At 38.0% G+C, this 10,692-nt stretch overlaps 1 protein-coding gene across 1 annotated transcript; it reads right to left on the reverse strand.

Annotated features, from left to right (window-relative positions):
• Positions 1 to 4,601: 4,601 nt before the first annotated feature.
• LOC117630687 (beta-glucosidase 12-like) lies at positions 4,602 to 7,798 on the reverse strand. The gene is made up of 13 exons (XM_034363404.1): positions 7,625 to 7,798; positions 7,413 to 7,482; positions 7,235 to 7,293; positions 6,988 to 7,063; positions 6,671 to 6,748; positions 6,494 to 6,581; positions 6,146 to 6,401; positions 5,915 to 6,030; positions 5,592 to 5,809; positions 5,478 to 5,509; positions 5,262 to 5,364; positions 4,927 to 5,035; positions 4,602 to 4,802 (listed from the first exon to the last, which is right to left on the reverse strand). Exons 1-13 carry the CDS (start codon positions 7,796 to 7,798, stop codon positions 4,631 to 4,633), a joined length of 1,551 nt encoding a protein of 516 aa, XP_034219295.1. The 3' UTR covers positions 4,602 to 4,630.
• Between the last annotated feature and the right edge of the window lie 2,894 nt (positions 7,799 to 10,692).

Genomic DNA, 10,692 nt, shown 5'->3' on the forward strand with positions numbered 1-10,692 from the left:
GCAGGATTCAGGGGACCGTAGTCAGCCTGATCATCATTACTCGCTCCACACGAGTTCGAGTACCAAAGAACTCGTGGGGCAACTGTCAAGCATACTGACTAAACCGAAGGCAACCAATATAATCCTGGGACCCCACGGGTCCATGACCACACAATATGATCCGGAAGCCTCTAGAGGTTCCAATATACATGTCCCGAGGGTTTGGTCTTGATCGGACGGTCGGATTGATCACGATTGTACAATCGCACGATTTCTAAACCCTAGCCCTAGGGTTCGCGATTTCGGAGTATTCAGAACTCTGATTCACAATCCGTCGAATCTTAAACGATCTTGGAATGGTCTAAATTAACATAACTGAAACTGATTACGATCCAACGGCTCAACAGTATTGAACCCGGAGATCGCACAATATGTAAAATCCGTTCGAGGTTCAAACGATACCCAAATTGAGATCCGCGAATTGCTACACGCTCGTGACAACCTAAGGATCTCATCGAGGCTCAGTGCCACTTCACTACCCAGCCTACGCACCGCCACACGCGCCGGCAGCACTGGGTGTCCAAAGCGATTACGTATCGCCGAAAAATCTCAAAACCACAGCTCCAAACTCCTATCCTAAGTGTAACACCCTATTTGGAGCCATTTTTGTTCTTGGACTTGCTCCAAAAACTGACCGGAAGTGGCCGGAATCGAGATCCCAAAACCGACCGAATTTCCAATTCAAAAATCCATTACCTACGTTCAAAATCGATGCAATCCTACTTAACCATCAGCTAGAGCATGGAAAATAGGTAGAAATCCATACCTTACTCGTCAAATTTGGAGAAGAACTGAGGGAGAACGAGCGGTTGCAAGTGCAAAACAAGCTCGTTTTTGGATGTTTTCCAGCAGAATAACGGCGGCAGCCGGCAGAGGGCTGGGCGGGGTGTGGTGGTGGTGTGACGCCGATCGTTTTGGCTCCGATCTTGCGGCTTGGGGTGGCCGGTGGCGGTGGTTCACAGAAGAGGGTGGCGTCGGCTGGAGAGAATGTGTCGAAGAGAGAGAGAGAGAGAGAGAGAGAGAGAGAGAGAGAGAGAGAGAAAGGTGAGGTTTTGTAAAATCTGAATTTTCAAATTACAATTTTGCCCATCGTAACATTTTAACCGTATTTCCTTCGTTAAAGCTCCGATTCGAGCCCACTTCGTGTCTACGAACTCATTTCATCGTGCTCTACGTAACGGTGTGTGTGAAAGTGTCAAATTCCTTCTCGGTCAAAAAGTCAACTTTTCTTTACTAAATTATTCCAAGGGCAAACTTGTGTTTTCTTCTTAATAAATTACTAATTAAATATTAATTAAGGTTTGGGTTATTACAGGTAAGACCAGAGAACCTCTAGGAGTAATTTTGGCTAGCACCATTTAGCTTTGTCAAGTTTGGTCTTCAGGGTTTTCTTGATGATTTTGTTCACAGCTTCGACTTTGTCATTGAACTGGGGGTGGGCTGAGGAGACGAAGCAAAGACGTATCTTGAAACATTCGCATCGAAACATTTGTATGGCAAAATATCGTATGGTAAACCCGATTAAGGTTGGTGTAGTCTACACACATGCGCTAGCCTTTCTTTGGCTTACAGACCATCACCACATTGGCCAGCCAAGTGGGATAGTCCACCTTATTGATGAAACCAATGCTGCTCAGCCTGTCCACCTCCTTCTTCATGGCCTCGTATCTCTCTGGGTCATAGGCACGGCGCTTCTGCCTAACGGGTTGGACGACAGGGTTAATACTGAGCCAATGGGAAATGATATTAAGTGATATACCAGGCATATCATTGTAGGACCAGGCCATGAGGGAAGAACGAAGGTCGGGTGAGAGGGCAGTGCTGATCTGGACCTGCCAATCCGGGAGGTCGTCATGAAGGCAAACAAGTTCAAGGTCCTTCACAGGTTTAGCCTACTGGGTGACAGATTCCTCCTTAGGGTCCTCAGGTCTTTCCGGGCCGGCCCGAGGAGGGGGTTTGGGCTTTAGTCACTGAGATGGCCTCACGCTGCTGGCTTGGATTGGTAGATTTGACTATCGAAGCGTAGTAACTTGCATCTAAGGGCGGACTGAAAAGAGTGGATATGGGTGAGGGGATCCTCCTTGCCCATGTAGAAGGCAATGCAGAGTGGCTGAATGTCCTCCATACGATAGTTGAGGATACGTTTAGTGAAGGGGCTAGGGCATGGTTTCGTCTAAAGGGGCTGATGGTTACGGCGCTGCTCACTCTCGAGACGTCGGACCTTCTCAAAGAGAATTCTCATGGCCAGGTCGGCATGAAGGAGAACACCGGGTGCTGAAGGCTTGGGGTGTCGGTGGGTACGGGTTGGGTAAGCTTCCCACTCCTCGAACGTTTCAATATGGTAAAACTCTCAGTGTTTAGGGTGATAAGGTTCCCAGTCATCTGAGTCCCCCGCACCTTCTCTGGTGGATAAGTGGGTGGGCTTTGGTAGGAGGCCTAGGTATGCCACCCGTGGGTCGTCGAGGTTGACAGGGATACGAATAGGCTTCGGCCGAAGCTCCGAGATTTGGTGCCTGCAATCCTTGTAGATCTTGGTCGGAAAATATGGAGAAACCGCGATTTGGTCATCTCTAGATGAAGGTGGCCTTTGCCCTTGCCGAGCCTGGACTAGATCGGGGGCGCTATGACAGGAGATCACTGGCTGATTCGGCTGGGTATGTTCAATATCCTGGGTAAGGTCCTGCTGGGAGCTTTGGGAGTGAGTCTTTTCCCAGTTACACTCAGGGCTCGACAATCATGCTCTAGCTCGACATTCTTGGTACGAAGATGTTCGTAGTTTTCTGTCATCTTGGCCATGCTAGTGTAGATGCGCTCCACCTCCTCTTGGAGATTCCCCTTCGTCGAAGGTTTCTTTCAGGAGGAATCCCCATGGGCGGTGTGGTGCTGGGTATCGAGGCTAGCATAGCAGGGTGTGGGGAGTAGAAGAGGCGATGAGGCTTGATGGGGGAGGAAAATGGAATCCAGAAGTCGTTTCCCACAGAAAGTGCCAAATTGTTGATGCTCTTTTTGGGAGGGTCAACTTAGAGAAGTGTAAGATCTTCAGTAAGGAAGAAGGTTAGGACCTTCAAAGTTGGAGGAACCTGCAAAAGATAGGAGGAAGAAGTAGTCGTCAAGCTTCGGACACCGGTGTGGTGCCTGCCGAAGGTCACCAATGCTTAAGTCAGCTATATGTGGTAATTTTAGTAGAGTAACAGTAAATGTGAGAAAATAGTTACCATTTTTACTTGAGCACTGTTCCCTATTTATATGGAAGTGAAAATGGGAGTTTTGCTCAAAGTTTCAATGTGGGACTTTGTGCAAGTTGCTGTGGTGGTGACACGTGTCCCCGTAGATTAGGTTCGGCAATTAGGAGCTTCGGCAGGTGGCTACCGCTTCGGAAGAGTGTCTTCCTTCAGCACATCAGAAGGTGATGACGTCAGTCACTTTCTAGGGATTTGTTTGTGTGTCACTTTGGGGTATTTCAGCAGGGGAGAAGGCGTGTCTACCTTAGTGCTAGTCATTTTGATGCTGGATATGCTCGGTTGATTATAGTGTAAACAGCAGTCATGGTATGGACATTGAAGGTCCAGCAGAAGTTTGCATCGAATGGGCAACATTTATGAGCCACATGTAGTTCCTTTATTTATAAGTATAGGTTAATGCTATGGATATGGTATTTTGTACGGATATAGTAGGAATCAAGATTGGTAAACTATGTAATTACTATTGAATATTCAAGTTTTATGAAAGAAACAATTTTTGAGTATATATATGTATGGTGTGGGTAATAGCAAATTTGGACCTGAATTTATTGCTCAGAAAGTATTGTGGTTGTTTTTCTAGTTAAAATCGTTCTATAGAACCATTGGAAAAAAAAAAAAAACTAAAAAAAACTAAAATGTAAAATCACTACGTTAGTTTTACGGATGATGCACGACGGTTTTCTCACAACAACTAATAGGTGACGGTTCTTTAAACAACCGCCATCTTTATCCATAAACGACGCCAGTTTTTTATAAACCTTCGTCTTACCCATAAATAACGACGGTTTTTAACAAAAATTGTCATCTTTACATCAGAACGACGACGGTTTTATTAAAAACGGTTGTCTTTACAGATAAACAACGACGGTAAAAAGCCGTCGCATTTTGATACTTCAAAAGATGACAGTCGATTTAACGACGATTTTTAAAGCATCACAACGACGGTGAATTCCTGTCGTCTATTTTGTTTTTTTTAGTAGTGTTTGGAACTAATTGTTACATTTTCATCCTCATATTTGTTTTTGAATACGTCATTGAATTTCTTCTTTTTCTGTATTCCATGTTTAGGTACAATAAGATTAAGCCAACCATAAGTTAATCTAAATCAAATCATAAAAATGTGTAAGATATTAACTACAAGAGTTTTTTGGAACATGAAACTTCGGTAAGACATACATATGAAATTCAATCTTCTGTAAGGATGGAAATTTAATTACCTCGTACTTTCATTCTATCATTTGGAATGTTGTACAAATATTTGGCATCTATAGCATTATTATACATACATAAAAATACATTACTGAACAAAAAAATAATAATTATTGAAAGAGGGATATGATTTGAATTTTTCAATGCTTCTTAAGGAAATTTTTGAACCATTGTGCCGAGAGTTTTGGGTGCCTTTTCAACTTGTCATTGTAATCTACATAGGTGATACCAAATCGAACATTGTATCCAGAACTCCATTCAAAGTTGTCTAGCAATGACCATGGAAAATATCCCTTCACTTTGACACCATTTCTAAAAAGAAATAAGAAAACAAGAAAAAGTTAATGGTTTTGATTTTAATCAAATGAATCAATAACTCAAATATAGGAAGGCTAGACTATATATATACTTAATTAATTTGTTAATGAGCACTTACTCAATTGCACTTTGAACATAGTAGAGATGACGATTGTAGTAGTCAACTCTATGGGTATCATTAAGGGCTTCCGCAAGTGATAATTTGGGGTCATTGGACTCATCCACACCTACAATATAATGTATTATTATGTAGTCTTTTTTGCACTTACACATGTTTTACACCAAATATATGTGAAACATGATTATGCAATTATTGAAGGCTAGAAATAATTACCATTCTCAGTAACGTCAATATAATGTATTATTATGTAGTCTTTTTTGCACTCACACATGTTTTACACCAAATATATGTGAAACATGATTATGCAATTATTGAAGGCTAGAAATAATTACCATTCTCAGTAACGTAAATGAGTGGATCATGATACTTTTTCTTTGTGTAGAGTAAAAAATCTTGAATTCCTCTTGGATAAATATTTAGCCAGTCCGAAGCACCCTACACCCCCATTTGAAGATATTGATGATGAGATTGTTAGGATTTACATTTGTATGTGGAAAACAATTAGTCGTCCAAATTATAAGCAATTAATTTAGTGCTTTGATGTGTACCTTTGGACCAATAGGGACCCCATGACGCTCAGCTGCCACAACACATATGAATTTCAAAATCTAATTAGTATATGAAATTTAATTGCTTGAAGTAAGTTCTTAATTTATACTCACATGAAAGATTAACTCGAGCATCTGTTACGTAGCTTGCATCTACAGAGTTATTTTGAGGTGCATCACTTGCATAGTAACCAGCATAATAATTTAGTCCAAGAAAATCAAATGACCCAATCAACAACTTGGATTGTTGTTCTGTGAATTTTGGTAATCGATTTCCAACAAAAGATCGCATGCTTTGTGGATAGTCACCACTTGTCAATGGCTCCGCAAACCTACAAGAACGTGAAAATTTCAAATATTAACTTGATAGTTTCTAATGTACTACTGGCTAGTAAGTAGTAAATATTATATTCATAAGTAAATTAATATGCACTTGCCATCCAAACATAAAATCCAAAGCTCGTAATGCAGCATTTTTATTTTTCGTTTCTTCAGACAGGGGTACAAACCAATGTGACACTAGTGTTATCCCTATCACTCCTTTTTGAGATGCCTACACAAAAACATTAAGTTTGGTTGATTTAGAATCACAAAAATTTAAAGTAGTTGCTCTTGTGTTGCCAATTAGAATCCAATATTCTGACAAAACAATAACTAATTAATTGTACCTGATATTTATTCTTGTACAATTTTACCGCAGTTGCATGCGCAAGGAGTAGGTGGTGTGTTACCAAGTATGGTTCAGTAGAGGAATCTCCGCCGGTGCAGTTTAGCTGCTGCCAAGCGGAGCAACGTCCAGGTGCAAATGACCCAATTCCATAACCATAGTTACTAAAGGTATATGGTTCATTCAACGTGGTCCAATACTTTACTCTATCACCGAATTCCTTGTAACAAAGTTCTACATAGTCTTGAAAATGATGGCTGTACATACACAATTGAAAATGTATATGTTATAATTCTATTTATTTAATAAATTATCAATATTATTTAGAGGATAAAATTTATTCACTTACATAATACGAGGGCTTAAAAAACCACCGTATTCTTCTTCTAAAGTTTGGGGAAGATCCCAATGAAAGAGTGTCACAAATGGCATCAAACCTATAAATAGCGAATTAAAATGTTACGATTATGAGTGCATGTAATTGTTATTGTATTGATGATTGATCATGGAAGGTGGGATGACTCACCATTGCTTAGGAGCTCATTGATGAGATTGTTGTAGTATTTGATTCCTTCCTTATTCACGCCTCCACTTAACTTTCCATCTAATAATTATAACAAAATCAGAAAATACCAAAAATAAGTGAATCTTTATACCCTTGAACTTCGACTTCTATATAATAAATTTGTTTCAATTATTTCAATTAAATCTTTTAATTGAAAACAAATTTTTTGTTTATATTGTACAATAGACAACAGGAACACATTATTTAAGTTAAAACAATGAAGGCAGAAATATTGACGATTGGTCACAAATCAAATGTGAGGATGCAGGTGAACTTACTTGGTAACAATCTGGACCATGAAATAGAGAACCTATACGCATCCCACCCCATATTCTTCATAATCCCCACATCTTCCTACAATACGTAACAATAAAACATGTCATCAGGAAAGAAAGAAAAAAGCTACAAATTAAGGATGTCATATTCAATGTCGTGTTTTTTTCATGCTTCAAAATTTCGTATCTCCACATTGGGCTCTTCTAAAAAAAAAAGGGTCTTGAGAATAAAATTATGTGATTGGTGTACCTTATAACGGTGATATTGATCCACAGCGATATCTCCATTGCTTCTATCAGTAATCTTTTCTGCAATTAATCACAAAAATCTCAATTATTTAGAGCATAAAGTTCACTGAAATCATAGCCAAAAAGAAAAGTAGCCCGATTTTCATATTTGATCTACTTGATGATTTGATTGGACAAACCTGGATATTTGTGGGTGTAGATATCCCATATGCTTGGTCCTCTACCATATTCTTTTGCAGCACCTTCATACTGAAATATACACACACAAGAGAACAAAATGAAGATGTCAATCTTCTTGCATTGATACACGGTCTGAATTTGAAAGAAAACCCTAACCAATCAAAACAGAAATTATGCATTGAAGGGTAAATTAAGGGCCAGAAGGACTTACTTGGTAAGCAGCAGAACCTACACCAAATATGAACCCCTCTGGAAAACTGCTCCTATTGAGAGAAGCAGTGTCATAATTAGTGGGTGTAGCTCCGATATCACCTTTGCTATTTGTCAATGCAAAGCCAATTATTAGCAGCACGCCTAAGAGAAAAGATCCTAATTGCTTTGCCATAACTGCAGGTTTTTTTTGTTTGCAATCTTGATAAGTATAAGGTTGCTCTGGCTGGCATTTTGCATGGCCTTTATATAGAGGAGGAATTACGTTCTGCGCATGAGAAATAGTAAGTAATTAAATTAATTTTTTGTAAACACATGTGGGATTAAGATAAAGGGAAGTTTCATATTTCATGAAGTATGAAACACACAATGGTGTAAGTAGCCGCTAAGTCTGATCAAGTCTCCTGACCAAATGGGTCAAATTGTGAAAAGAATTTGATAGACAATTGATTCGTTGACAATGTTAATTTATAGATTGTTAAATTTTGTGTGCATAATATGTGATTCTTATTTGATTTCTACCTCCAAATGCCATCTAGAATTGGTAGGGTTTTCAAACATTGAAACACTATGTACTGAAGCTTTAGGCACTTACTTTATGTTGATTCATTTTACAACTTAGCTCAATTGTACCTAAAAAACGAATAAACAACAAATTAGTGACAGTGAAAACAAATTAGTGACAATATTATACTATAAATACTTGCCTCCTTCTCTGGAAGCAGTGTCCTAAAGCAAAATCCCCTGGTGGTTAAATTTTCAAATAAAACAAAATTATTCTTATTTAAAAAAAATTCAGAACGGAAAAATAGGTAAAACAATAGTCAATATTAAAATACAAATAATGTTATTTTTTAAAAAAAAATCCTTAGATAATGATAAAATTAAAGGAAAAAAAAAAAAACAAGAAGAAATAGGAGCCCAGGTCCAACAGAAATTTTCTATAGATAAGGATAAAACAAAAATAAATATAAATGAAGAGCTCTAATAGGAGCCCAAGTCGTATATGCGTCTGGAAGGATCCCCTGCTTGCGTACACGAAGGCAAATCGTAAACTATTATATTAAAACGTATAATTATGAGGAAATCAATAGACGAACACAGTTTTCTCAAACAAACAGTAGAGTCACTATCTTCTAATAATCAAATAGTTCAATCTTTTTCGTTCGGGGGTGATTTTTTTGCAGAGATATTATTGAATCAAGACATGAAAATTTGACAGTCGAATAATTGGAATACAGTGCAGAGTGAGATCTACAGGAATCTCTCTCAAATAAGCTTATTTGAGAGATGCATCTAAACAAACATTACAGGATTGATCATATATACAAACCTTCAGCTTCTTGGAGGAAGTCGTTGGCCTTCAAGAAATTTACACTCGATCCTATTCAAACAAGAACCCTTTTCTTGGCTTGTAATTCGTGTCCAGCAGAAAAGTAGTTTTCAAAGGAAAGTTCGAACACCAACCTTTCAATACCTGTCTTTCTCAAAGATTAATTTTCAAATTTTCTTTCCCAATAAGGGGTTCCATTTTCTTTTCCATATATTTAAGGAGAAATCTTTATCACGTAACGGATAGTAAAAAAAGGAAAAGAGAAAGAAAAAAAACGTCAAAAGACCAGCGAAAAAAAAGGAAAAAGGAAAAAAACGCCTTGATGGAAACCTTATATTCTGGGAAGAAAAAGCACTGAAAGAAAAGGTAAGCAAGATATTTATCTTATTTGAAACGATCTTGAGGTAATCTTGAAAGAAAAGAAAATTGCTATGAGAATTGTATGTGGAATTCATAACTTTTGACGTTGAATATGAGGATAAATTAAATTACATTCGCTCTAAAGAGGATTGTTCTAGTTCGTTTGAGGAGCCCCTTCATATTATTCAGAATGTCCTGTTTTTTGATTCTATGAATTGATCGTGTAATTTTCCAGTTCAGTAACAAAGTTTTCCTTGTACCGTACGTAGAGGTTCCCTTAAAAGAAAAAAAAGAAAAGAAAAAGACCCTTTACTCTATTGCCTTGTAATGGAAACAACAAACATTACTTTTTGTTTTTTTGTTTTGGTTTGGAGAGAAGGCAATAGTATTTTATTGAAAAATCAGTAATCGGGCTACATTGTCAGAGATTTTGCGAGTTTCTCTACACCAATGAGCTTGGTTGTTGGTCCTTATATTTGGAGTGGGAACGATCTTGAGGTCCTTATATTTTCACGTGATAATTGCTGATTCAATGTACAGAATTCTCCAAAAAGAATGTACAGCAAATTATCTCTTGAAAACGTCAAAAGAGTAGCAAAACAAAAAAGGCCATGAATGAAATGCTACTTCTTTATGTAAAGATGAGTTTTCCATGTACGCTAGCTATATAGACTCGTTCAAGCACTGGCATCTGAAAATTATCATCAATTCTTCACGCTAGCTCTTCTTTCCTCCAAATTTCAAGAACTTACTTTTTGAATTCAAATTTTTTTTTTTGGTTGTTATCTCCTGGAATTTTATATTGTTTGTTGTATAGTTTATTTGAACTGCTTATTGAAGAAGATAGTTCGGACGAATATATATAAAAGGCTAGGTGTGCACGTCTCTATGCAAGCTTCTACCTACAGATTAACCATTCTAATTAATAACCTTTGCTCGTTCAACAAAGGTCACATGTACCTGCTATGTGGTTAGAGATGTGCTTCAAATTACGAGTCACGCTAGATGATACATAAAAAAAGAAAAAAAAAAAAAAGAAAAGAAAGGGTCAACTACATATTAGTACCCAAATTTTAGGGATCGTTAAGTGATGACTGTGCTTCGACGTGAATTTTTTATTTTTGTAGATGTCGTAGATAATTTTATTTTTCACGCCCACCCTTAGGACAGGTGTTGAAATATGGTGTATTCTGAACCCTAATGCCTAATGTTAAACAACAATTCTGATCTCTTGGACTATAGGGGTCCAAGAGATTTGTGGTCACTCACCGTTGGATATAAATTCAACGGTTCACTCACTCTTGCACTCTTTTTAAGAAATTTTTTTGAACTATTGGATTAATATCCAACGGTGGGTGACTACAATCTCTTGGACT

The sequence above is a fragment of the Prunus dulcis genome, chromosome 6 (genome assembly GCF_902201215.1).
Source record: "Prunus dulcis chromosome 6, ALMONDv2, whole genome shotgun sequence".
NCBI lineage: Eukaryota > Viridiplantae > Streptophyta > Magnoliopsida > Rosales > Rosaceae > Prunus > Prunus dulcis.

What these genes read in the sequence shown, in the direction of transcription:
- LOC117630687 (XM_034363404.1), bottom strand. Translation starts at nt 7,798, where the DNA reads ATGGCAAAGCAATTAGGATCTTTTCTCTTAGGCGTGCTGCTAATAATT. An exon ending in ATGGTCCAGATTGTTACCAA is followed by an intron (nt 6,749 to 6,987) that starts GTAAGTTCACCT and finishes TATAATTATTAG; the next exon opens with ATGGAAAGTTAAGTGGAGGC. An exon ending in GGGTCCCTATTGGTCCAAAG is followed by an intron (nt 5,365 to 5,477) that starts GTACACATCAAA and finishes ATGGGGGTGTAG; the next exon opens with GGTGCTTCGGACTGGCTAAA.